The sequence below is a fragment of the Brassica rapa genome, chromosome A04 (genome assembly GCF_000309985.2).
Source record: "Brassica rapa cultivar Chiifu-401-42 chromosome A04, CAAS_Brap_v3.01, whole genome shotgun sequence".
In the NCBI taxonomy this organism is placed as follows: Eukaryota; Viridiplantae; Streptophyta; class Magnoliopsida; order Brassicales; family Brassicaceae; genus Brassica; species Brassica rapa.
Genome location: NC_024798.2, coordinates 11,747,053 through 11,773,760, shown reverse-complemented (window position 1 = coordinate 11,773,760; position 26,708 = coordinate 11,747,053). Strand labels below are relative to the sequence as shown.

Here is a 26,708-nt window from a genome sequence, read left to right as displayed (position 1 = left end):
TATCTTCTTACGTCCGTCAACTTTAGTGTTGACTGAACCTAAAACCTAAAACCTTTTTTTTTTTTTTGGTAACACAGTGTTGACTGAACCTAAAACCGAAATATTAAATATTTTGTCTTCTCCCCATAATATCTTTCACTCCGTTAGATCTCTTCGGGAGAAGAAGATAAGCTTTGAACGATTTCGATCTATTTTCTTATTAAAATATACTCCAGTAGTATAATCAATTATGAGATCTGAATCTGACGGCTTAGAGCCATCTTGCAAAGCATCCCCAACCGTCCAGATCGAAGCTGGGCCAGCGCTTGCTTTAGTTTCCCAAAACGGAAAAAATAATACAGTCTGGACATTAGATTGGCCCATATCCATTTTAATTGATTTATTTACTATTCACAAATTTGTTTCTATGTGAAAATGTTAAATTTCCTCTCATTTTTTTTGTATTTTTGGCGTAATTTCTAAAATTTAAATTCTTTTTGTTCTGTTTGAAAAAGTCAAGAGATTCATTGTGCAGATTTAAAAAAAACATAAAAACGAATCGAAAATGGGAATACGTACGTCAATAATGGGGAATACGAAAATATTATAAAATGAAAAGAAAGTAATTCCGGAATAAATTTTTTGGGGAATAATAAAATGCAGACGTGGCGGTGATACCCTTTGCACACATCTGCTGCAGATATAAACAGCGTCTGCCTCACGCCAAAGTAGAGTGTGTTAAAACAGAGAGAGATAGAGATCTGTTCGGTTATTTCGTAGATTTGATCAGAATGTCTGGCGGCGATGGTAACAACGGTGGAGGGAGACGCAAAGGCTCCGTGAAGTGGTTCGACACCCAGAAGGGGTTCGGCTTCATCACACCCGACGACGGTGGTGAAGATCTCTTCGTTCACCAGTCCTCCATCAGATCTGAGGGTTATCGTAGCCTTGCTCCGGAGGAATCCGTCGAGTTCGAGGTTGAGGTCGACAACAGCGGACGTACCAAGGCTATCGAAGTCTCTGGACCCGACGGCGCTCCCGTTCTTGGAAACAGCGGCGGTTCATCTGGAGGTCGCGGTGGCTTCGGTGGTGGTGGAAGAGGAGGGGGACGTGGTGGTGGCGGGCGAGGTTATGGTGGTGGTGACAGTTACGGAGGAGGAGGTTATGGTGGTGGTGGAGGTTACGGAGGAGGAGGTTATGGTGGCCGTGGAGGCGGTGGTGGTGATGGGGCTTGTTACAAGTGCGGAGAACAAGGTCACATGGCGAGAGACTGTTCCCAAGGTGGTGGTGGATACGGAGGAGGTGGCGGCGGTAGGTTCGGCGGTGGAGGAGGCGGAGGCGGAGGGAGCTGCTACAGCTGTGGAGAGTCGGGTCATTTCGCGAGGGACTGCACAAGCGGCGGTCGCTAAATAAAAAGTTAAAAGCGGCTTGTAGAAGGGTAAATCAGTCATCTCGCCGCCTGCTATCTATCCTCTATCGTTATGTATTAGGACTTTGTCGTTATGATGGTACTTGTGTTGCTTAAGAATCTGGTTTCATGTTTGCATGTTTTATCATTGTTCTTGCTATTTACTCCAAGCGTTCCATAATTTTTTTCCGGTTAAAAGTTTGTTCACGATTCAAGTCTAAAAGTTGTGTTCTGCGAACGGATAAATATTTTTTAATCTCCCAAGACTAACCTATAAAATGATTGTTTAAACTTGATGAAAAGATTTGGATAAAGATTTTCTCCTAAAACACTGGTGGCTTTGCTACTGAGAAGGAACCCAAATCTCAGAAAATTAATTTTGATAGTAAGCTTTTTACCAAAAAAAGTCTCCGAAAATTTTGTGGGTTTTGTGGGAAACGACAACTTTCACTGATGGACTCTTCACAATGATAAGTTGCTCTATTGATTTATTATTGCTTTTGATTCAAAGGCCACCAGCAAGGTTGCCGTTAGGTTGGCCGAACATAGGAGTCGAAGCCATCACTGGCTGAGGGCATTGTCAGCATATGGTGAAGTATAACACCAGCTTGCTTGGTCCCAAATCCTTCACTCCTACTTATTGTTATGTTGGATCCCAAAGACTTAAGGGCAACATTATTGGTGTCCTTAATTTTTGGGTCCTTAGATTAGTTTAATCTTATTTTGATGTTAAGGACAAAAGTTAGGGACAATCCAAAATAATAGGATTATTGGTAGGACTTTTTGGAGTATCTTAGCAAAGTAATAAGATTATTATAATTAGTAATGACATATAAAAGATAAATTTAGAATAAAACATATAATACAAAACGACTGATTACATGAGAAAATTAAAAAAGTGAAAAAAAAATTCGAAAAAAGAAAAAAAAAACATTTTATTGAATTCATAGAAACTTAAACATTGTAGTTATTTGGGAGATGTCCAAATTTAGTCCATATATTTTCAACCAAATCATCTTTTAATTGTTGATGGCCTTGTCTATCCCGAACTCCTGCTCGACGACCCATTGTATTACTGAGATTTGTAGTCCTCCTAACTTCAAATGTAGGATCCCCATCTTCTCCATGTTGAAATTCAGAAGCGTTAAGCTGAGTGTATGAATCTCGTTCATCTTCGACAATCATATTATGGAGTATGATACATGCTCTCATAATATTTCCTATTTTCTTTTTATTCCATAAATTAGATGGATTTCTAACAACGGCGAATCTAGCTTGCAGGACTCCGAAGGCACGCTCAACATCTTTTCGGACGGCTTCTTGGTTTTTAGCAAATTAACAATTCTTTGGACCTTGTGGGAGTCGGATAGATTGAATAAAAGTTGTTCATTTCGGATAAATACCATCGGCAAGATAGTAAGCCAAATGGTACTCTCTGCCGTTAACATAGAAATTGACTTCCGGAGCATTTCCGTTAATAATTTCATCAAAAACAGGTGATCGATCAAGAATATTAAGATCGTTCATAGTACCTGGAGCTCCAAAAAACGCGTGCCATATCCAGAGATCAGATGAAGCTACCGCCTCCAATACAATTGTTGGTTTTCCGGTTCCTCGTGAATACATTCCTTTCCACGCGGTAGGGCAGTTTTTCCACTCCCAATGCATACAGTCGATGCTTCCAATCATTCCCGGAAATCCCCGTTGTTCGCCAATTTGGAGTAGTCTTTGCAGAGAGAGGAGTCGAGACCAAGATTATTCGAAACAGATCTTCGTGTTTCCTCTACCCCTTTCGGTTTTCCAATCAAACTGTGCCACGTGCTCAATAAGGACGAGCTCGGACATTCCTTGATTAACCCACGTCTCTCTTCTTTTCTTTTATTTTTTATTTATTTTTCGGCCCATTTCGCCTAAGGACGACCTGCTGGGACGCCGATAATGTTGGCCTAAGAAACAAATTACTTCAAATTTTTTTTTCACATCTCATTAAACTTTTTTTTTTTTTTTTTGACAACCATCTCATTAAACAAAACACTCGGATCAATACTAAATAACTGCAAACTAAACAAATATGGAACATGGTTAACAAGTGGAGATATTAAATAACTGCCAACTAAACAAATATGGAACATGGTTAACAAGTGGATATGATCCCGTTAATATCAGAGAACACACGATGCCATGACTCTCGTATTATTATTACACCAGTATTATTATTATCAAATCTCATTCACTCATTAGAAGCAATTTATGATGTAAGTATAAATCTTTGCATTGATTTAACCATGTCTGACATCAATGTATAGGGCGTTGGGTCTTAAAACAGAAGGGCCAAAAAAACACAAGAAAGAAACAAATTTGTTGTGTTTTGAGTCCTCTTTGAGCCACAACATCACCAACTAATATGTCTAACTAATATGATTATATTAGGAAACAAATAAAATAAATCATTCAGTAATTAATGTACCTGGCCATGGAAATTGGATGCAATTGTTAGGTACCATGCAGTGTATGTAAGTGGTCATTCAATAAAAGACCGGACTAGTTTTACACCAATGTAAATAAATCATTGATTCCTTTTTTTTTTTTTGTCAACAAATCATTGATTCCTTTTATTCCTTTATTTATCAAACTATGATTCATGACTTATATGTAAATAATCCAATACCATTATATATAAACAATTATATTTTACAAAAAAGTTAGTTAGATCTCAAAAATTAAAAAGCTAAAACTATGATTAACTACAAACAGGAGAATACAATATTATTTACTTTTTTTTGTCAGTGCGATTTATAACATTTCTTATATTTAATATTTTTTTAAAATGATTAACGGGCTTTGAAATGGGCCAAAAGAAGTGGCAACCAAGCAAAGAGATTAGAGCAAAAAGGCCCAGAAGGGAAGGGGTTTGAGAGATAAACCCTAAATCGAAGACTGTTCTCGGTGATCTGATCTGATCTGGTAATCGATGGCGAGTCGGCTCAAGGAGATAGTGAAGAAGTACGGGAAAGTAGCGCTGGGGGTCCATTTCTCCGTCTCCGGCGTCTCCATCAGCGGATTCTACATCGCCATCAAGAACAACGTCGATGTGGAGTCCCTCCTCGACAAGTACCAAATCCCTTGGTTCTCCTCCGATGAGAAAGCTTCTGCGGAGGAGAAGAGCCGGCAGCTGGCCAAATCAGCAGGCGGAGCCCTAGCTTTGGCGGTTCTGTGCAATAAGGCGCTGTTTCCGATAAGGGTGCCGATCACGATGGCGTTGACTCCCCCGATCGCTAGATTCCTCCGGCAGAGAAAGATCGTCGGATGAATTGCTCTCCGCAAACATTTCATCATCTGTTCTTTTTTTGTTTTGTTCTGTTCTGTGTGTGTTGGATGAGAAATTTCAGAGATATATTGTGATGCTTATTGTATCGAGTGAATCCCAAAATAGTTTATGAAATTAGCATTTTCCCAATAAACATAACAATATTGAAATCAAAAATAGCTTTTTTTTTTCTTTCGTTTGGTTCTTGGTTTGATTTTCTTTCAGATGATCCAACACACAGCTTTCAGAGAGCCTCTGCATTGATGTGGTCCCGTCTTCCCCACTCTGTTTCTATGTATTCTGTAGAGAACACCTTAACTAAACAACGACAGCTCAGGTTGTTTGATTCCTTGAAGTTTCTATTTGTGCATCCAGATCAAAGAGCTAAGTTTTAAAAGATTAACAAACTGAGACAAAGGAAAATAACGACTCTCGTGATCGTTATCAATACAGCTACAACATGTATAGACTAGTTAACAGATCTTGGAACATATATAGCATGGTTCAAGGCGCCAGTTTGTTCTGTAGCATGCTCATAAGGTTTGCAGCAAAGCATGCACCCAATATGGCAAGCTATGGCAGGGTTAAAACGGCAGTGGTTTATGTGGCAGAGTAATGGCAATGATGCAGTCTATCGAGAAGGCTTTAAAAGCAATTATCTTAATCAATCTCGATTGTGTTCAGCAGTTTAATCACTCTTTTTCCCAATACATTTTTTCTCTTTGTTCTCAATAAACTTTTTTTCTTTGTTCATCTTATTACTCTATAAAAATAATCGTAATCAGAAAACAAAAAACAAAAAAAAAATCATGTTTCAGTATATATATGTACTCGAAAAAACAACCTCGAAGACATAACAAATAATAATCAAAAGCAAGGGTGTATAATTTGACAAATGTTATTTTTTCAATCAGAAGAACCAATATAGAAAACTATGTCAATTCCAACTTCAGTGGCACAAAACTGATCTGGAAGCCTCAAGTAGACCAAGTGGTCTTGGTGTTTTCTTCTGGTTTAGTAGATTGATTCAAGGGTCTCTAGGATGAGGCACACATATCTAAGGTTTGACTTACAAGAATCAAATCAGAAATCAAGCTTCAAGTGACAGTAATCGAAATTTCATTTTCTATATATTTACAACCAATGTGATATTAAATTGCGCAAGGTTGTATTTTTTATTCGAGTAAGAAGACTAATGTGAAGGGTAGGAAGAATAATTTTGATCTGTTTGAAGAGAATGATAATAGATGAGCAATTTGCAATGATTGGAGATGGGATTGCGCTTATTGGAGGATCCGATGACACGGACGATGTGCCTCCCAAACGACATTGATCCAAGTGAACCATGCAAGATTTGTAGCCACCCATGTTGCCATAGGCGACTCATGAACAATCAACTTAAATCTATTTTCTGTGCTGTTATCACGAGGCACAAATAAGGCATTTCATAGAAGATTTATAATTTCCATGTTAAAATTAAGTGGCACCATGCAATATTTGATAGGTTTAAATCAGAACCAGGGCATCCACCAGATATACATCTTCCCAAGATTCTCAAGTGAAACTGCATCAGAAATTAACCGGCGAGCTTGCCCTTCAACTGGTAGGGGAACACCAACAACCACCCCCCGCAGCCGGGCTTCAATGCTGCTTATGGCCCGCTGTTATTGCCAAGTTTATCACACGTTCAATTAGAAGACAAAATGTAAGAATAGAAGTGACTGACATGTACGAGAAGCATCAGACTGTTATGCAAACCTGTGCATGTGGGTTCTGAACTTCTACACCGCTTGATTTGTGTGATTTTGTCCACTCCACAAGAGGATCGTGGATGAAAGTCTCCAGGATGCTCATTAGTGTCTCCCTATGTGTCCTCAACACTGTGAGAGTGATTTCACATACCTTCATGAAGATGCCCTCATATCCAGTGATGCCCAAACCATCTATCATGTTCTGTCGTTTGGCAAACCAACATTTACATGGTCATTATTATTATATAACCAAGGGGGCAAAAGTATCAAAATAGAACACACAAACAAACGAGAGCTTGCCTGGGTCAATCTGAATGGCACCAACTCAGGCTTCTCCAGTTGCAGGCCTTTGTCAAATAAGCAACTGAAGTCTACATGAACACAGTCGCCTGAAGTAGAATCAAAGAGTATATTTTCTCCATGACGGTCCCCAAGTCCAACAACGTGCCCAACCATGGACCAAACTGCTGTGGTGTGAGCATAAGCTACACGTGACCTAAACCAAGCAGCTGGTTCAGAAAACGTTGTCAGGAACCATTTATGGAAAAGTGGAGGGAACATAGGGAGGATCTTGGTCTTGAGCATCTCACACTCCTTTTTAGCAGCACACTGATCATATATTCTTTTAATTTGAGGATTTGTTTTCTGCCGATCAAACCTCCCGCAAGAAATGTATATATCTTGTAGAATATGGCGGAGTCCACGTGTATGTGGAACCCACTCCACCATGCCACAGTCCTCAGTCAGCGGAACTACTGCAAATGTGCGGATATATAGCTTCCTTCGCCTGCTTTCGGGATATTTGGATAGTAAGCGGTTTATCATCGCATTAAATTCCATCATCCGAGCATCTTTCCTGAGATCATCCTTGGGCTTGCAGAGGAATGGATACTCAATACCATCATTTCCCAGCAGGATGATCTGAATATACAAAATATAAAGGCATATTTCAGGACTGGTCCTCGAAGATAAAAATGTATCTATGTTATTAGCAGACATAGAAGGAGACAAGCAGAGAGCAGTGCAGAGAATCATGGAACCAGAGAATCACATTTTCAATCCGTGAAAAAAGGAAAAGCATACCTTCTTTGGGCGCTGAAGGGATGAAAGTATCTCGGCTTCATCAGTTATACCACATATAGTTGGTAGATCCGAACCAGAAAAGACACTGGCAGAGTGTCGTTCATTATTCTTCATATCGAATGCTGGTAGGGTAATTGTAAGAGATTGTTGAATTGGCATGATGATATCCAGAGGCATCATTCTTTTCAAGGCACTGAACTCAGTCGCTATATTAATAATCTTGGATCTTGGTTGTCCCCCATGGAAGCACAGTTTAATGAAATGATCAGTCAAGCTAGCAAACTGAATGAACATATTGTGCCCTCTGTCACTTTGGTTAAAGCCTTTCCGTGCACCTTGTAGAATTTCTGCAGCTGCTTCCCTCCTAGCAGGAACAGCTGATTTCGAAACAGCAGCCATAATCCACAGCCCTTGCTGAGGAAATTGGTGTAGAACAGAGGTGATTAAATTTTTAACCATTTGCACTGTTTCCCCGTTCTGGTGGCAGATTCTAGATACCAACTGAGGCAACACTGTTAACCATTGATAGGTTGGCAGATCCTTTAAGCACCCCCTCATTAAACTCATTATCTGCCAGAATAATCAAAGATATTGTTAACTTATGAAACAGGAGAAGTATTAAATGTCGAAGAGCTATATAAAATAGAGAGTACACAATCAGTACTACCTTCATATGAGTACTTTTCATTTCCTTATTTCCTGCTGAACCACTCATTTGATAGATTGTACTAAAGTCAAACCATAGTGTTAACAACCTCGGAAGTGCTTGAAAGAGATTCTTGTGCCCACTGTGAAGTCCCTTAGCATAGAAATACATTCCCTTAAATAGGTAATCCCACCCTGCTTTCTCAGTGCTCGAATTCGACGAGACTGAACCTTTTTTGCTGCCTGCAGAGCTCAATACAATGCTCTCTTGTTGACACTTTCTTGCATCAACATATAGTTCATCATAATACTTAGCCAAGTGGAAATATCCCTTCTCCCAGGGCTGCAAGTCCTTCACTTGGGTATAAAGATTTAAAACATCTTTCTTTTGTTTTTGCCCGCTGTGGTGGATCCATTTGGTATACAGAAGAAGCGTCTTCGCAACATCCTTTTTGTCACTGAAAGATTGTGTGTTACGAACTGTTGGCTCTGGATTTGGGGGAGCCATCAATAAGCTATTGATAGAAGAAATTACAGTGGAGTCGACAACTCCCTCAGGCATATTCAGGAGAGATTGTTGTAGCTCTATAATGGCACTGTCCGAACGCCTAGTGATCCAAAGAAGTTTTGCCTTTTCCATGTGAACATTAGGTGCACCAGAAGCCTGAGCTTCCAAAAGTGCCCTGTGAGCTGTCTCATAGTGCCCAGCCAAACGGCAAAGCTTTGCATATTGTAGCCAACAGTTCCCAACTTGAGCACCAAGCCCAGAGGCACCAAAGACAAGCCTTCGGAAAGCTAAAAGGGGTTCCCTTGTCCACAATGATGATTGAGTGAACCTGAGCCGGTTCTCCCAGTTATCTACTACTTTTGAAAACACTGGATCACTTGTACTAAATGATTTCTCCAGATATGATTCCCCATTAAGAAGCGCCTGTAAGTCCTCTAGCTCTCTTAGCAAGTGAAGTTTGACAACAAAAGGATAAGCTCGTGTATAGGAGTCCATGCCTGCAGCAGCTAGAGGAGCAATAAGAGCTTGCTTGGAAATTGCTATTCTCTCAGCTACGGAATATTGATCCTTCTTCATCATTGCTTGGAGAATCTTTGCAACATCTCTGTCAAAAGAGGCATTACTGTCTGAACTACTGAAGAGTAGACCTTCTTCATCTGCTCCACCAAGATACTCATCCATCAAGTCCCATTTTCCGAGTCTCCATGCAGCTTGTACACCTTGCGTACACCACGTTTTCTTGTACTCAGGTACTCTGGAAATTAGTCCGTCAACATGAGTGACCATTGTCTGATGGTGGCACATGTTAAGTAAGCAATTAAGAACATCTGAGTGTCTTTGAACTGATGTTGGTTCCATCTGAAGGGCTTGTTCACATGCAGTAAAAACTTCTGCCCAGTTACCAGATTTCTTATCTATCAACAATTGGTCTTGCAAACTTAACGATTTGCTTAAACTTGCAAAGCCAGAAAGACCATCAGGCTCGTCAAGGCAGCTGTATATTCCCATCAGAGAAGAAACATCAGCATTTTCAAAGAAGCCTGTCTTCTCAGCTGCCGGATTCAAGGAACCCGACTTTTCACGTACATGGGATTCAAGGTACATCAACGACCTAGCATATGCTTGACACCTGAATGATGCCCTAGCAAGGGTCACCTTGGGAATAGCAAGCAAAAGCTCCAACACATATTTACACTGTACAAGAAGTTGATCCTGTTCTGTTGTTGAAGTTGAAACCTGGTCTTTTGATTTGGATGCTACTTGTCTACCGCCTGATGACTGTACAGACAATGAGAGTGCTACTCCCTGCTTCACATCATCAACCCATTGCCCAAGGTTGTCAAGAAGCGTGAAAACAGATTGAACACAAACTTCACTCCGACCAACACCAAAATTGTTTACCCCACTATTTTCTGATGTAGCAGCATCAAGAACAGAAAGGATCTCTTCCGAAATGCTAAGCCGTGCTGCCTCCGTCCCATGGCAAACAACATCCAAAACTAAATATGGTAAGAGATACGTAGCTGTCTGCATATCGTGACGCACTATGCCCCGGCAAGCAGCAAATATGCTTACACGGGATCCATTTGCATGTGCTGTCAATTTCTTTATCCAGTAGGATAGCCATCTTCTGAATGACATAGATGGCCGATAAATTGGTCCAGCTGATCCGGGGTCAGACACATTTGGAAGCTGAAACCTTGAAGTCAAGCAGGGAGCTATTAGTTCTTTAACATAGTTTGAGAACCGGCCCCATAGTTTTTGTCCCCTTTCATTCACTTCACTGCTACGTCCAGACTTTATAGAACCAGATACACTGACTTGCACAGGTTCCTGAGACGTAAGGACAACAACATTCCCAGCTAATGATGGCTCACAACCAGCAATCTTTAGTAATTCCTGTATAGCAAGAGCAGCAGAGTCTTGTATGATTGTATCCTGTGCAGCTCTAAAAGCTCTTGCCAAGTGTTTGTCGATGAGCTCAAAGATAAGATCATCATCTGAGCACTGGATTTTAAAACGGTTGCACGAAGCAACTCTCACTTTGGCGGGGTCAACAGCACCTACAGCTCCAAGACAATCTGCACAGACTAGCTTCAACCTCTGACCCACTGTAGTTCTTGATTCTTCTGAACATCCCTGTAGTAACGATGTGATCAAAGAGCTCAAGATCTCCATGTCTGACATAAGTTCACCGGAAATCAGTGCAGCAACATCTTCATTTCTTTGATATAACAATTTGCTTAGCTCACATGCTACCATGTATCTAACATTCAGGTTCTCATGTTTCATACCATTTACAATTTCCCGTAACTGATCCTTCAGGCTCATTAATCCACGTGCTTCTTGAATAGCATTGTTCAGTCCTGCTAAAGAAGGTATGCTAGGTAAGAGTGGGAACTCACAGATGTGCTGCTTTAGTATATCTCTATTCTTCAAAACAAGTTCTTCAAGAATTTTCACCACTTCGTCTAGACATACATGGGGACCTTCCTTCTCTCTTTCCAAGAAGGGTATAAGCGCCGCAAAAACCTGAGAAATCACATGTTTTATGCTAGACGGCGAGACGGCGGCCAATTTTTTTGTGAAAAAATGCAAGACTAAGAGACCCTCGCTCTGAAGTGCATCTTTGTCAATGGCATGCATAAGGAGAACCATAAGCTTCGGCACATATGTGCTGAGATAGTGACCCATCATCTCAATGAGCAGCTTAATACGCTTCAATGCTTGTTTTTGAAGGAAAATATCGTCGGCATGAAGCATTTTTCTGTCAATACTGTTAAGGAGTCCAACAAAATGGTTTTGTAAGAATCCTGGAAGATCTTCAGCATTTGTTAAGACTTTTGAGATTTTCTTTATTGCTTCAGGCAGTCTCTGTAGCCTGCATAAGAAAAATTCTGAAATCAAACAGTATGTCATAAGAACAAACAAAAAGGACGTTCAGTTATTTGTTTAAAATGATGATTGAAGTTTCCTCTCACGACTTTAAACAACCTCTATCTAGTCCAGTTAACATGTCAACGTTAATGAGCACACGATAGAGCCGTAACCATGCATCAAAAGAAGAAGGACAACATACCGTCTATCTGTCTCGGCTGTATCAGCAATGTCCAAAAAGCACACAAGCTCATCTAAGAGTGCAGGTAGTGCAGCAGAAAAAATTTCTTTGTTGTCAGAACCAATCTGTGAATGATACAACTGCAAAACTGAGAGGAGATTCTTCTCTTCTTCTTGATTCAGAGCAAAAGCAAGAACTCTGGGTAGCCAATTTACTATTAGAGGTACCACATCTGTGTCTAATAACTTGGCCAGTTCGTTCAAGGTCTTTGCTGCTTGAGCATTGTCCTGCCAATATACCAAGAGCTTAGGAAGAATAACAGGGACCATTTTCTTCACCAGTTCTTCAGTTTCAACACCCAAAACAGCCTCTGCAAATTCTCTTACTACATTTGGACGGATGGTCAGCCTGGCAGATAGATTATCAAACAATTTAGTTTGAATATGTGCAGCTCTGGAAAGTAGCATCGCAAATCCCCCTTTCACATGGATGTAGCATGACCGATTTATTAACCTTGACGCATTTACTCGGACGATCAAGTTTGGATGATCAAGCTGATCAATCAGCAGGAAAAGAGAAAACAAGAAAAGCTCACTGGTAATATCAACAGCTACCATAACTTCAGCTGCCGTTTCCAAGAGAGTCTGAATGACAAGCAGATCCTTAGCTGTTGCTAGAGAATGCTCAATCAAATCAACAAAGTTCCTTTCGTAACTTTTTTCCGTAGCATCCTCATCAAGAAACAAACAGCTCACAATAGGTTGCTGTACAAAGATACCAATCTGCGCACAGAATGCTTCCCTTACATCTGTATTTACATGAAGTAGCAGATACTGAAGGCATCTTATCCATTGAGACCGTGTTCTGACCAGAATATCTGGGGTTGTGTGACCAAGAACTCTTTGTATTACTTCTACACAAGCTAGTTGAGTCTCTTCAGAAGAGTCATCATATAGAAGGTTAAAATATAAGGATTGAAGATCAGAGTAATCACAATGATGACCCATTTCTAAATTTCCCATCTCGGGAGTCTCTATGATTCTGAAATGCTTCTCATCTTTGCTTTCGATAAGTTTATCACACTTCGAACACTGGAACCCTTGAAGTAGACAGTTCAGAGTCTCATCTTTCTTTATATCTTCATGTAGGAATAAATGGCATGCAGTTTTCTCTGGGCCAGTAGTACTTGATCCATATAGGCACGATAAGAAGCCAAGAGACTGAGGAATGGTTTTCTTAACCATCAAATCCTCTTCTTTCAACAAATGCCTACGAATGTAAGACAAAAGAACAGTTAAGTTACGTTTTAAAAGAACCCTGAGCAAAAAGAGCAATATGAACTTTAGATTCATTATAATGTCATTTTTCCAACTCATTTCAATAATTCTTTTAGTTGCTTTGATAGGTGCTATTACTGTGTCTCGTCAATAAAAAAAGTTCTGATTAGTAAAATTATCAACTTACTCCAGCCTTCGGAATATATGAGGAAGGGCATCAAGACCAGTGAAAAGAACTTTAAGTGGCATGGAGATAACAGCAACAGCTCGCACTTGTTCAGAATCATCTGAAAGAGCCATACTGAATATATCAAAACCACTCCCGGATTGTATTCCAAGCTTCGTCCATATCCCCACGGATAAGCACTTAGCCTTTCGTAGCGAACTAGGCCTCTTAAACAGCAGAGAGTGCGTCCAAGGAAGCTTCAGCAAGACTTGTATAGCATCCAAATCATTCTCTTTACTTGTATATTCATGTTGTAAATCCAAATCTGATGAAAGGAGAAAACATCAAGAAATGCTGAACCCAAAACTTGTATAAAGCAAAGGAAATGTCAGACTTCATGGACAAGGAAGGTTACCAAGCACGAGTAGCATATTATATATTCCTTCCAAATAAAGAGAGATATCGAAGATGATAGAGCTTTTGTTCTCAACCTACATACGGATCTTTTTAAATTAAAAAAAACTGAATTGAAAACTTTAATATAAGAAAGGGATTGGGGAGTTTATGGTTACCTGCTCAGCTATCCAGGGTATCCAGGCATACATCTGGCGAAACAAGCGATAAGTCATTCTAGTCCAGGGACATAAACAAAATGCATTGGTGAGAATGCTAAGTGCCATTATCGAAATTTCAGGCCGTAATAGACTAGGTCCAGCAGGTGGAGCCTTTAAAGATTCTACAGCTGAAATAAGCATCCTATGCAGATTGGCAGAATCCTTTCCATCAGTCTCATCAGTAATTTCAGGAGCAAAGTAAACCCCTTGTTGAGTATCAACACCAACTTTCTGGCGCTTCCTTTTGTGGGTACTTCCATCCTTCATATGCCTTTTTTGCCCAGCGTTAATACCCTGAACAGGTCTATCACTTGCTGCTGTTGTATGACTACCACATTTGGCTGTATCAAAATCAGGCCGAAGAACTACAAGAACTGCTTGAAAACATTCTATCAATTGAAAACAAGGTTCTGAAAGATGAAGCAACTCTAGAAGGCAATGTAGCTTCCAAACATAAGGAGGACAAGATTTCACAATCCGCACATAAGCACTGCACAGGGAAGCCTGCATACATAAATACTCAGTCATGATTTCCCAAAAAGTTGTTGAAAGTGCAGCAGCAAAAATCAAGTAGAAATAATTCATCAGAAATTCATAGAAGATTGAGACATGTGTATGAGATCCAAATATACCTTAAGCTCATCACTCTTTGTTCTCTGTAATGCATGAGGGAAGACCAATACTATACTTTCTGCAGTTAGTTTGACAGTAACATCAGAACAACTGGAATATACTGCCGCAAGGCAACGTCCAAGGGTAGAATCATAAACCGCATTCCTGTAACACAAACCCAGAATTTGAAGTCTTAAAATGAAGGTCTTTTATCCGAAGTTTCATAGGAATATGTGAGGAAGGTAAACAGAAAAGATCCAAAAAAATTTAAAATTAATTTACAATCATGTCAGAATCTTGAGAGTTGGGAAATGCACCTGTACACAGGAAGTCCTTCTTCATCTGCACTTAAAAGGAGTATGATTGACTGTATCAAACCCACATGAGGGAGGATGTTGAAACTAAGGATAGATCCAACGAGAGAAGCAAGTTCAAAGCATGCCTTCCATTACCAAAACAGTTATCAGATTAGTATCCCCAAAAATCATCACAGTAACACTAACAAATCAGCAAAAAAAAAAACAAATCACCAAGCTAATGAGCAAAATATCAACTCACCATCTGCACATCAGCACCACCACAGCATACCAAAGAACAAGCCGCCTTTAAAAATGATGTATGGATGAGACCCTCAACGTAGAGTGTCCCCTCAGTGAGGCATTTACAGATGAGTTTAATGACACAAGTAGCAAAAGGCTCCCACCGTTTGGCTCCCAATAAGCTCAACACAAGACCATCCCCCTCTGCTGGCTTATTAGCAACTGGCAGATCACAAAGATGACAGGAATCACCCCAAACTCCGGAAAAGGACATAGAGAAACACCTAAACAGAATGTGAGATTCATATGCAATAGGTTGCATATCTGGTGGAGACATAGAAAAAGGCATGTTAAGTAGAAGAACTCGTATTATTAACATTCACAGAATCACTTGGTCTTTGAGTCTCACCTTGAATGGCCTGCAAGGCGTCTTGGAAGAACATACGGTAGGCCTTCCTTGAGTTGGAACGCAGCAACATCAAGAGAGATCCAACAGTGTCGAGTATCACTACATGCCCAGGACTGCAATTGGTTAACAAAGAGAAACACATTAAACCGAAACTCGGTCTAGTAACCAGTGGGGGATTCAAACTTACGCAAATTCCGGTTCAGCAAAAAAGGGCAAAATATGAGCAATCACAGGGAAGACGGCAGCAGGATCTCCGTGATAGAAAACTCCTGGAAGATTCCTCGCTGTATGACCAACAAGCTTCAGTACAGCTGTCACTTCCCTCCTGCTCCCTGGCAAAATCAATCATCCGCATCTGAGGTTTAACCTAATTGAAATCATCCAGAGGGGAAAAATAGAGAAAGAGATTGTGGCGATTTGGTACCCAGAGAAGGGACGACGTATGCGTTCAGAAGATTAGGGATGACGGCTCGAAATCGAATCTCTAGAGCATCGTCTTCTCCGTAAGCGTGGCCAAGGTTGTTAGCCGACGATGCTGCGACGCGTTCACGGAGTTCGTGAACCAAGCTCGAGAGATTATTGTCGTTCGCCATTTCAGTGTGTCCCAGACGCTTCTTCTCCGCCTCTCTCCCCCTCTTTTCCTTCCCTCCCAATTTTTTAAAAGAAAATAAAAAATGTAATTTGTGTAGTGACTGGAGAATAATATTGGTGGGAAACCAAGAAAAAAATTGCAATATATAACAAACAAACAATTAGTGATTCATTATCTACTCAATTTTACAGATATAAATATTTTCTGTATTTTCTTTTCTATCAAAATAAAATATTTTTATTCTTAAAAGTATGTATAAACCTTTTTGTAATATATTTTTGGAAAATAAATTTAATATATTAAATCATATTCGGATTTCTTGAAGAATTCACTACAAGAAAACAGCGGTATACTGAGGGAAAAAATCGTCGGTATGTCGTCGGAATAACGCTATTCCGAGGACATACCGACGAAACAAGTCGTCGGAAATATCTCCTCAGAAAATCATATTTCCTCGGAATTCCGTCGGATATTTCCGACGGAATTCCGAGGAAACAAAATTCCGAGGAAACTCCGAGGACACAGAGTTCGTCGGAAGGTTCCTCGGAATATACCGAGGGACGTCTTCCTCGGAATATTTCGATGGAATTCCGATGGACCAATCCTCGGAAGTTTCGACGAAATATTCCTCGGAATGTATATCGGAAAATTCCGAGGAACTTTTGTCCCTCGGAAAATTCCGAGGAACATGTTTCCCTTGAATTAACCCCATGAATTCGGTTATACCTTGTTGGTATTCTTCCGTAAGCAATCTCGTGTTCGGATCCAAATGAGGTCGATCGATCCAAGAACGAAAATAATTTGAAGAAGACATGTTTTTTATGAATCAAATTCGTGTGTAAAGAAAGTGAGAGGGAGGATGAAGATATGGAGTGAATGAAGAGGAAGAGGGGTGTTTGTATTTATAGTTGAAATCCTGTCGACGGTCCGAGGAAATTCCGACGGAATTCCGATGCAAACGGCTAGTTCGTCGGAATTTCCTCGGAATTTTTAAAATCCCCCAACGGCTCTTCAACGGCTCTCTAACGTCTATAATATTTCCTCGGAATTCATCGGTTTTTTCCGAGGAATACTAGTTTCCTCGGTATTCCGTCGGAATATTCCGACGAGATGAATTATCCTCGGAATTCCGTCGGAATATTCCGAGGAAGCCAAATTTTGTGTTTCCTCGGAATTGCCTCGGAAATTCCTCGGTATATTCCAAGGAATTCATTTTCCGTCGGAACGTCCGTCAGAATACCGCTGTTTTCTTGTAGTGGAAGTATTCAAGATATAAATATTTATTCAATCTGCATTGAGACAAACAGTTCATATTTGGTGAACATAATCGAGAACACATTTAACTCGCTTATTTTTACATCGGAATTAACTTAAGATTTGATTGACAAAATATTTACAAAAGCACTCCTACTTCCCTCTTAAATGATAGAGATAGAAGGTATATATCTGCTAGCACCTAGAGAGAATCCATCCCACAGGTGAGGGCGAAGGTTATGGCCGAGCGAAAAGTCAAGGCTTCCGCCGTAAGGGGCGACAATGCGAAAGTTGAAGTTGCTGCATACTGTGAACATGATATCAGATCATCAATAATCTAACTAAAACTATTTTACTTTTTTTTTGAAACACTACTAAAACAATTTTACAAACAATGCTATTTTGACACTTTTTCTTGTCCACAATGTCACTTTGAACTTCCAATTCAATTTATATATGTTTTAAGATTAACATTAATTGCAAAATGCTTAAACTTATAAATAATTTTATTTATCTAAAAGTATTAGTTAAACTAATATAATTATTAGAGACATAAATGGACTTCGATCATTTTTATGATTTATGTAAAATGTTCAAAAAAACATTCTTTGTAAAACAAAGGGAGTATATAAGATTTTGCATTTGGACTGTTGCCATAATTTACTGTTAGGCAGTTTTGCAAAGCCTTCGATCATGAAAAGCAAAAGTAAAAAAGAATCATTCAACTTATAAACATCTCCTGGAGATTAACTTCAAAAGTTTGGCCTTGACACATTCTTTCCCCTAATGCACAAAGACATTAATGTCTAGGATGGTCTAAAGTACATACATATGGGTGGATTGATTCTTAAGATGGAAAGAACCGCAGACGGTATTGTCCATATTCCATCGCCACATATCAGTCCTGAAGCTACTGCACCCGAGTAATCATCTGCGTCTTTCTTATCTACCCGTTCCCATATGAACAAAACCACGGTCCCAACGAACATGTCGATGGCAAAGTACGCTCCTATATAGAATGGAGCAGCCATAGCCATAGGAAGTGGTGTAAACTTAGAGATCTTAGGCGGTGTGATGTCTCTGACAAGATTCACAACGAGAGCAGCGAGAAAGAATCCGCAACAAAGAGCCAAACAGTGTTTAGGCAGTTTCGCAAACCCTTCTATCCCAAGAATAGCCATTTCCCGGTAGATAACAGCGTAAGGCGCTTTGTAAAGACCATCAGGATCTCCGACCTCAAAAGCAGTCCAAAACATCCAAAACGTGAGGGGAGCGATCACGCAACCCATTGCTGTACCCAACAGCTGAGTTACAAACATGGATTTCGCAGATGATAACGTGAGGTAACCTGTTTTGAAGTCTTGCATGAGATCTGCTGCGGTTGAGACGATTGCCATCATAACACCACATGCTGATAAACCGGCAATGACTCCACCACCACCACCACCACTATTGTTTCCTACTATCGAAGCTATGGTAAAAAGACCAATCTTTCCGTAGGTCGAAGGCAGGCTCATATCCGTGAGCCCTGCTCCATAAGAGTTGCAAAAGGCTAGACCCGGTGCAACCAAGTATGAAGAGAGGACAAAGTACCATTTCAATGGTGGGAATATTAACGGGATGGTTGCGGTCGAAATGGCTGCTAGACACACATAACCAGAAACCGCGAAACCGAGGGGTATATGGTCCTTGAGAAACACTTCATCTCTTTTCTTCTTCTCCAGCAGTGATTCCGAGCGCTCACCACTCTCATCTGAATCAAGAAACTCTTAAGAATATGTTTGAGGAAGACTATTAATTAAAAAATGCTATAGATAAGTCAGAATCATATGTCCTTCACACCTAAAACGTCAGTAAAGACAGGTAGATGTTGTTGTTTGTTGAAGAGTTCCTTCATAGTGAGAATAGTGATCTTGATGAGGTTGTAGAAACCGTCACCAAGGATGATAGCAATGGGGATAAAGACCTATAAATGTGGTAATGACATAAAAAAAAAAAGCATGGTTCAAGAAAGTAAATATGAAAAAACTTATTATCGTTACCTTATATCCGTAGAGACCTTTGAAGTCGTTGGTCTCGAGGTCAGATGGATACCAGTCTCCAGCATGGTGTGATATGAACGGCCAGAGAAAACCCCAAGAAACGATAGCGCCCAGAAGAACAGAGCAGTTCACTAAGTGGGGACATATCAGACCACATCCAATAAAAGTAGGACTAAAATCAAAGTAAAACCTGCAAAGTCATGTAACTTGTTACAACACATGCTAAATCTTGTGTAGTGTTAATAGAAAACTTACGTGTTCTTGAATAGGGTCAAACCAAGTGTGGGAAAGTTATCAAACCCACATGCATCTCCAATCCCACTAAAGAACCACTTGAAGCAGCTCCAAACAAAGCTAAGGCTGAGATACTTCCCAAGACATTTAACTTGGTTTCTGAAGTAATTAAACAATAATATTAGAGATAAACATTAGAGCAAAAAAAAAAACAGGTAGTGAGATTAAAGATGATATCTCTGAAAATTACTCTGCAAGCTCGGCTCCAGAGTTGTCATGAAAACTGTTAATCAGCATTGCTGTAGCGGTTCCACTGGGATACGTAAGCTTGTAATCCAAAATCATCACCTGAGATAACACTTTTGTATAAGTATCAAGAAACCACAAACATCTAACAAAAGCTTTTCTCTTAATTAGTGAGACGATACCTTGCGAAGTGGAACGAGACTGAAAAGACCGAGGAAACTGACGGCAAATAAGAATACAATCATCCACCACAATCCAGGATTTATAACATCTTCAGGATTGTTTCCCGGACGATCAGCACCAATGAGCTTGTATGTCCTCTCATCCATAGCTATCAAATACGAACCAAATCCTCCTGAAACAACAGTTAAAGAGTTAGCAACTCTATCAGAGGACCATTCCATATAATCCTTATGTAGTAGCAATCAGTAAACATTCACATAGACATAAAACTTGGAAGCTTATTATAAAATCACACAAAAATAATCAAAAGTTATCCACAATATCAACATTTAAATAGCTCAGGACATATCTTAGAACAGCTTAGGTGTGAAAGGATATGTCAATCTCAAGTTACCGCTATAAGCGAGGCCGTAGCAAGCGACAACGCAAGTCTGAATAACGGTGTTCTCTTGCTTGGTAAAGGGTTTAACTGAAAACCCTAGTTTCGACAAGAAACCAGTCCATGACTTGACGAAGAAGAAACCGAGAAGACCAGCAGCTACGTTTAGCGAAGGAATGATTCCGACAGTGAGGTTAAGCTTATGGGTAATGATGCAGAACAAGATCCCTAACAAGGCGCTAGCGATCAAGCCTCGGGTCGTGATCTGATCCTTCCAATGAGGTATAACATCTTCGTCATGATTCGTTGCAGGGAACAACAATGTCTCTGAGATCTCCATTGACCTTAGAATCTCTGTCTCCATTACTTCCTTTCCCCTCGAAACTTAGCAGCTTTAAGTTGAGAATCTCTGTTGACCAAGATTAGTCCACGATCAAATTCGTAATAAAGTGAGCTGTCAACGAGGATAGAATAGTGATTACACAAGCACGACACGACTACTAAATAAACGAACATGGCCTATATGGTAGTCAATTTGCGAAGACTGATGTACTTTTAGTTACCAATAAAATGGTGAATTAATCTTTTTTTCTTTAATTAAGTATTAGTAACAGTTTTGTCATCTATTTTTAATGACAAGAAATAAAGGTCTGAGAACATGAAAGCAAAACAGAACATAGCTTTAAAGAGCAGAGCAACGAATTAAAATCAAAACCTAAAGCAAATGGAGTTAACCTGATGGTCGCACCACAAGCAACTCAAGCTAAACGGTGGAGAACCAATCTCAGATGATCATGGAAAGTACTCTTCTGAGTTAGGTGACTTAACTATGGTCTTTCACTAATTCATTCTAAAGCATGTAACTGTTTTCAAAGTTGTTATACAATGCAAATTCTCTCTCTCTCTCTCTCTCTCTCGTTTGAAAATGATTATTAGAAGTAAAAAAAAAAACGTTTCTGATCTTTAGACTCTTGCGTGTGTGTGTGGAAGTTACTGCCTCGGTGGAGGAGGCATCTGAGATTTAGCAAAACTGATCCATGTAGCAATTCCAGCGGCTAAGATGACCCATCCCATTACATCATACTTGAGATCACTGCTCTTCTTTTTCTTCACATTCTGCGATAGAGAAAAAAAAACACAAACGTTACTCAGATTTCATCAAAACCCCCAATTTGCATTTTGGAGTAAAAAGAAACGACCTCTGAAGTCGAGGCAGAGGCTGATGGTCCAGCGACACCGCCTAAAGCTTGTGGGCCTAAACCATGGCTATGAGCAGCTTTATGCAGCTCTGGAGCCTGCAAGTGGTGTTGGTCAAAAGAACAAAAATCAAATCTTCATATCAACTATTGAGAGTCCAAACCACTAGCAAAAACTCCTATTACTAGAGGAACATCAACACCATCTACTTATCATTGTACCTTAGAAGTCAGCTCCAAAGATTTGCGGTAGAGTTCGTTCTCTGGTTGCTGCAAACAATACAAAGATTATGTACAAAAATGATGATGATAAATAATAATCAGAATTATATAGTATTACCTCGTCAAGAGCTTGTTCAAAGTAGTGAGAAGCTTTCTGAAAGTGATCGGCAGCGACGATTTCATCAGGAATCATAAAGCCATATGAAGTGTGGACATTCCCAATGCACCAAAGCGCAGCGTGCTTCTTCGGATCGATTGACAAGGCCTCTTCCAGCTTCGATATGGCATCTACACAAACCAAAATTAATTTATCATTCATTCTAAAAGGAAGCTAATAATAATTAATCTGAATCTCCACCTAGAAGCATTTGCTTTGAGGCTGTGGGGTTCTGAAACTGGGAGAGTTCTAATAAAGCTCCTCCCCATCTCAACAAGTTCTGCAGAAATTCAAAAAAAAAAAGGTGGAGACTTTATCAATTTTCTTTAGAGCCAATCAAAAACGAATCTTAAAGATTAGGGAGAATACGAACATCGGCATCTAGAGGGTTTTTGATGTAAGTAGCTTCTGCTGCTTTCCGAGCATGTTCGAAGAACATCAATCTCTCGATTTCTCCCTGCATATCCATTCTTTTCTCTCGAGCTTCCACAGAACAACCAAGGTTACAAAATTGCCAGAGGATCGTTTTCTTTAGGGTTTTTTTAATGGGGAATTAATTAATGAGAATTTAGTCCCTACAGAAAACCAATATTAGTTTAAATGCGTTTTCTTTAGAGTATTTGCATTTCATATACAAAGATTATTGTGTATTTGGATAACTACCTGTAACTATTATTTATGGGTTGACTGTCTATTCCCATCCCAAGACACATTAACCCTACTTATTTTCCTCCCGCCTAACTATCAACCTTTTCGTAAATCCACCTCATCATATACTTTCTCTTTAAATCTCCCCTCTTCATAAATTTTTTTTTTGAAGCTAGAATACCTCCTGCTTGTTATACACGACCTTAACTTCCTATGACTTCATTCTAATCACCTATAAATAGATCCTCATGCCGTATTTCTTTCCTTACATCAAAAACCTAACCATAGGCATTCCAAGTGCACCAGAGCCTTAAAGTAAACCTTCTAGTCTTTAGCTTTCCTTTTATATTTAGTTTCTAGTTCTTTATTTAGATTTATGATTAGATCCTGATTTTGACTTACATAAAATCAAAAATCTGTTTGTTTTATGATTATGATCTAGATGGGGCTTGTTCTCTGGCAGACAACATTGGCCAAAATGATCACCTTGGTGCGTAATACACAATGGTGATTAATTGATTGTTTCCATTAGAACTTGTGTCTTCGTTTGTGGTTGTTAATTACAGAAAACAATTATTTATGGAAAGAAGAACACCTCAGCGATCATAAAGATAACAGCCTGTGAAGGGTGGATGTTTTGGAAGTGGAAACTCTGAAAGCTCAAATTACTTGAATGTTTTTTCCACTCTGTGTGCATGATGGATTAATTGATTGGATGATGATTGATGCATATTGGGAGATAATTTAATTGTTAGAGAATTTCGACTCACCCAGCAAATTAGTTGCTAATTAGTTTTGCGGGAAACTATAGGAGTATCTTAGGTTACGAAGGAGCAGTAATGCTAGCGTTGTTTTTATGCGTTTTACAAATAAGTATGCATTGTATAAGTATTAAGTTTAAAAGTAGTGCCTTATATATGATTGATGTTGTTTGAACCTAATAAGTATTATATGAATAATAAAAGTTTATGAAATGCTTGGGTATCATCACGAATATTCATCAGATCTCCTCTACTTTCTCTTCTATTGTCTTCATCCACATCTCTCGTGATCAAAACCGAAAGTCAGACCGGCTGGCTAAAAGAGCCTTGGCCCAGCTACGCTCTATCTCTTTTCCGAATTTCATGCAATCCCTAAATGGACCAAACTATTTTTGGGCCTTCCTCCTATCTTAATGAAAACTAGATCTTGACCCGCACATCTGTGTGGGTTTTTTCTATACTAAAATATTTTAGTTTATATAACAAAATTTACCAATAATTTAATGTAATTTAGTATTATATAATATATAACTCTATAATACCGATGTTTATGTGGATTATATATTATGACGATGAATTTTTTGTATTTTTGTACCAAATATTATTTTGAAAAAAAATATTAGGTAAAAATACTACTTTACATATTTTTATTTCTAAATTTCATTTTTATATGGATAAAAATAATTTGGACCTATCTATATAGTAGAGAAGATAACTTTTGCGATAATGTTAAAAACAACAATAGATATTTTTAAGAAGTAAACTATAATACAACGTACTTCAAAATAAAGTAAAGATCATATTTGAGAAAATACTTGAAATACAATAAGTTGGATAAAAACATTTCTTTTAATTTGAAATAGAAATGAATCTTTCTAACAAAATATTTTTGAAATCTTTGTAAAATGTTTTTTTTTTAAATTAATCAGTTTAAATTGTTATTATCATTAAAATATAAATAAAATCCTTCATATACTTTTAAATTGTCGAATAATTATATATTGATGGAATAATATATTTTCGAAATTAATAAAATCTAATAATATTTTGATTGAATAAAAAGAGAATTAAATATGTTGTTGGGATTTTATTATGAACATACAAAAAAGTTATGTAAAAAACTTTCTAGGAAATAGTCCATTTAAAAATATCACACATGAAATAAGTCATGATTTCTACTTTAATAGTATAGATGTTTGGTGCACAAAAAAGTGAAATGTTTGGGTTCCATGTATTATTAGTCTAGTCTAGGATGAACCAACAAATGGTTTCAAATTTGGATTACAAAACCTTAACTTGGAACCGGTAGGAAACCCATTTTTAGATATTTGACCTTGGGATTTTTGAGTTGATGTAGGATATTTGGATCAAATGTTTCGGTCCGTGGTAGTAACATTTTTGATCGGGTTAAAAGAAATTTGTTGGTCGTATATGTTCTTATTTGTAACAATTTTGATCGGGTTAAAAGAAATTTGTTGGTCGTATATGTTCTTATTTGATTATTAAACGGAAAACTAATCATATTAGTTGAAGGCTCCTACATCAGATACAAATATTCTTCTCATAGTCAAGCTCATCTTTCAAATAGTTATATACATGGTCTGGAGAGAAAGAAATTCTAGATTGCATACGAACTTATGCAGACCTCTTCAGGTAATTATTCAGGAAATCAAGCAAACTCTAAGGCTAAGGCTTGACCCACTGTCTCGGGACATGAGGACCACCAATAGCTTTTCTCTTACTTTTTTGGGATCTTGGTTAATTTTTTTTAGGGCATTGTTAAGTCTCTGGTATAGTCTCCCCCTCTGGTTTACAAGGCAGGTGATCTATGGATCTTGTAATCAGTTCCATTAATTTTGAATAAAGAGTAGTTTTAACAAAAAAAAAAAAAAAATTCTAATAGGGGTGTTACAGTCATATCACATCCCCAAGGTCGAGGAATTGCATAACAAACTCGAAGAGTGTACGTACCATAGGCGGTGAGTCGATGCCGTGTTCAATACTACCATCTTATTAAAAATAAAATAATGTTGTCGCCAATATATTTGTCTAACTTCATACTCCAAGAAAATATGCAAATCTCAGTATGCAATTATTTAATACTGGAAAATGCAAATTTATCACGAGAAGACTTGTGCAGCTGGAGATCTATATTGTTTCATTTCTAATATATAACATTGATCAAACCCATAGAATCATTATTTCAAAATAGCATTTGTTCGTATAGACTTTGAATATCATTTTTAGATATATAAGAATCGCAAGTTACAAGTGATTGTCAAAGAGAAATCGACATCTAGAAAGAAATAAACAACTCATAAGGCCAAAATAACAAGCTGGAGAATTTTATTTTGGAATGTCGGTGTAATTTCGAAAACATTACAACACTCAAATCAACATCTTTAAACTCTCAAAGATAAGATTCATCCTTTTTCATAACGTTGGGGTCTTCTGGACTGGTCTTGTTCAGTTACAACCAATGATCAACCAAGACATTGTGTGTGAGTGTTTTTCTTATATAAAGCATTAAAGCTTCTATATATTTTCAAGTTATAATTGGTTCATGTTATCATCATCTCGATTCGTAGGATAAAAAGCAAAAATCAAAAACTCACATGAACCATGACGAGGTACGTGTCCCACAAATGAAACCAGCCAGTTGGAATAGATCTGACATCCGCTAACACTGTGATCACTTGTGGCCCCAATGAAAACAAGATCGTTGTCAAAAGGACTCTACAAGTGGACACATGGTCTCCACAGTTGCCACGTGTATGTTCATCTGTATGTCCCCAATCTGCGGCGAAATTGACGTTAAAGAAAATACATCATAGAATCCTTTTTCTTTGTTTGTTAATCTGTTATTTTATTTATAGGGTTTATTTGCCAAATAACCAAAAAAAAATGAAAATTAGATTTTGGGAGAGAGAGTAGAGAGAGATAGGAAGAGAAAGTAGGAGAGAAGGGAAGATTTAGGTTAGTTAGTGTATTTAAGTTTTTTTTCATGTATATAGAGTGCAATTTTCCTTATTTATAAGCAACTTTTTTTCCGTTGTCAATAATACTCAACCTCATGATTTTCAAAATCATTTTTTATAATTTTTTTTTTATAGCGAAGCATCGTATAATCTTAAGACTTAAGGTACATTCAGTCAAATATTTGTTTTAATATTCGGTTTTTGAGGCCGGCACATATCACGTGTATGCAGGATAAATGATTAGGTCGAAAATATTCGTACAAGAAAAATAATAATATAAAAAGTGTCTGCTCGTTTACCTCAAGGGTCGGAATTCTTATGAACGTTGGATCTTGAGATGATGAACGAGTGTGTGTTATTTACAGTTACACGTGATTATCTGTTATTGGTTACAATGTTTTTTGCTGATCTGTGAGATATTAATGGCTGCGTTGCTGCTCCACACTAGCTACCAGCCTAA

General features: G+C 38.5%; 5 protein-coding genes across 6 annotated transcripts; 2 read left to right on the top strand and 3 right to left on the bottom strand.

Moving 5' to 3' along the window:
- The first annotated feature begins 652 nt into the window (after positions 1–652).
- Positions 653–1,638, top strand: LOC103864242 (cold shock domain-containing protein 4-like). The gene has a single exon (XM_009141999.3). It carries the CDS (start codon positions 771–773, stop codon positions 1,386–1,388), a length of 618 nt encoding a protein of 205 aa, XP_009140247.1. The 5' UTR covers positions 653–770; the 3' UTR covers positions 1,389–1,638.
- A 2,570-nt stretch (positions 1,639–4,208) lies between these two features.
- LOC103864241 lies at positions 4,209–4,888 on the top strand. The gene has a single exon (XM_009141998.3). The coding sequence runs from the start codon at positions 4,359–4,361 to the stop codon at positions 4,695–4,697; it is 339 nt and encodes a 112-aa protein (XP_009140246.1). The 5' UTR covers positions 4,209–4,358; the 3' UTR covers positions 4,698–4,888.
- Positions 4,889–6,118: 1,230 nt separating this feature from the next.
- LOC103864240 (serine/threonine-protein kinase ATR) lies at positions 6,119–15,949 on the bottom strand. 2 transcript variants are annotated; one of them, XM_009141997.3, is made up of 15 exons: positions 15,781–15,949; positions 15,544–15,688; positions 15,357–15,469; positions 14,967–15,271; positions 14,726–14,850; positions 14,429–14,573; positions 13,755–14,300; positions 13,598–13,673; positions 13,204–13,507; positions 11,761–13,008; positions 8,196–11,562; positions 7,529–8,098; positions 6,746–7,366; positions 6,453–6,647; positions 6,119–6,355 (listed from the first exon to the last, which is right to left on the bottom strand). In XM_009141997.3, exons 1-15 carry the CDS (start codon positions 15,947–15,949, stop codon positions 6,206–6,208), a joined length of 8,079 nt encoding a protein of 2,692 aa, XP_009140245.1. In that variant the 3' UTR covers positions 6,119–6,205. The 2 variants fall into 2 exon arrangements, with proteins under 2 accessions (XP_009140245.1, XP_033145941.1); XM_033290050.1 differs by lacking the exon at positions 15,781–15,949 and having other exon boundaries at positions 15,357–15,455; positions 15,544–15,683.
- Positions 15,950–17,759: 1,810 nt separating this feature from the next.
- On the bottom strand, positions 17,760–20,864 carry LOC103864238 (probable metal-nicotianamine transporter YSL4). The gene is made up of 7 exons (XM_009141995.3): positions 20,302–20,864; positions 19,907–20,079; positions 19,729–19,826; positions 19,500–19,637; positions 19,245–19,434; positions 19,045–19,168; positions 17,760–18,955 (listed from the first exon to the last, which is right to left on the bottom strand). Exons 1-7 carry the CDS (start codon positions 20,648–20,650, stop codon positions 18,009–18,011), a joined length of 2,019 nt encoding a protein of 672 aa, XP_009140243.1. The 5' UTR covers positions 20,651–20,864; the 3' UTR covers positions 17,760–18,008.
- Positions 20,865–21,093: 229 nt separating this feature from the next.
- On the bottom strand, positions 21,094–22,495 carry LOC103864239 (mitochondrial import receptor subunit TOM20-4). Its single transcript, XM_009141996.3, has 6 exons — positions 22,235–22,495; positions 22,063–22,141; positions 21,823–21,992; positions 21,705–21,752; positions 21,486–21,581; positions 21,094–21,402 (listed from the first exon to the last, which is right to left on the bottom strand). Exons 1-6 carry the CDS (start codon positions 22,328–22,330, stop codon positions 21,277–21,279), a joined length of 615 nt encoding a protein of 204 aa, XP_009140244.1. The 5' UTR covers positions 22,331–22,495; the 3' UTR covers positions 21,094–21,276.
- Positions 22,496–26,708: the final 4,213 nt, after the last annotated feature.

What these genes read in the sequence shown, in the direction of transcription:
- LOC103864242 (XM_009141999.3), top strand. Translation starts at nt 771, where the DNA reads ATGTCTGGCGGCGATGGTAACAACGGTGGAGGGAGACGCAAAGGCTCC.
- LOC103864241 (XM_009141998.3), top strand. Translation starts at nt 4,359, where the DNA reads ATGGCGAGTCGGCTCAAGGAGATAGTGAAGAAGTACGGGAAAGTAGCG.
- LOC103864240 (XM_009141997.3), bottom strand. Translation starts at nt 15,949, where the DNA reads ATGGCGAACGACAATAATCTCTCGAGCTTGGTTCACGAACTCCGTGAA. An exon ending in GAAGGACTTCCTGTGTACAG is followed by an intron (nt 14,574 to 14,725) that starts GTGCATTTCCCA and finishes TTTGTGTTACAG; the next exon opens with GAATGCGGTTTATGATTCTA. An exon ending in CCCTTCAGCGCCCAAAGAAG is followed by an intron (nt 7,367 to 7,528) that starts GTATGCTTTTCC and finishes TTGTATATTCAG; the next exon opens with ATCATCCTGCTGGGAAATGA.
- LOC103864238 (XM_009141995.3), bottom strand. Translation starts at nt 20,650, where the DNA reads ATGGAGACAGAGATTCTAAGGTCAATGGAGATCTCAGAGACATTGTTG. An exon ending in GTCTCGTTCCACTTCGCAAG is followed by an intron (nt 19,827 to 19,906) that starts GTATCGTCTCAC and finishes GTGTTATCTCAG; the next exon opens with GTGATGATTTTGGATTACAA. An exon ending in TCTGGAGCCGAGCTTGCAGA is followed by an intron (nt 19,638 to 19,728) that starts GTAATTTTCAGA and finishes TAATTACTTCAG; the next exon opens with AAACCAAGTTAAATGTCTTG.
- LOC103864239 (XM_009141996.3), bottom strand. Translation starts at nt 22,330, where the DNA reads ATGGATATGCAGGGAGAAATCGAGAGATTGATGTTCTTCGAACATGCT. An exon ending in AAAACCCTCTAGATGCCGAT is followed by an intron (nt 22,142 to 22,234) that starts GTTCGTATTCTC and finishes GAATTTCTGCAG; the next exon opens with AACTTGTTGAGATGGGGAGG. An exon ending in CTCAAAGCAAATGCTTCTAG is followed by an intron (nt 21,993 to 22,062) that starts GTGGAGATTCAG and finishes TGGTTTGTGTAG; the next exon opens with ATGCCATATCGAAGCTGGAA.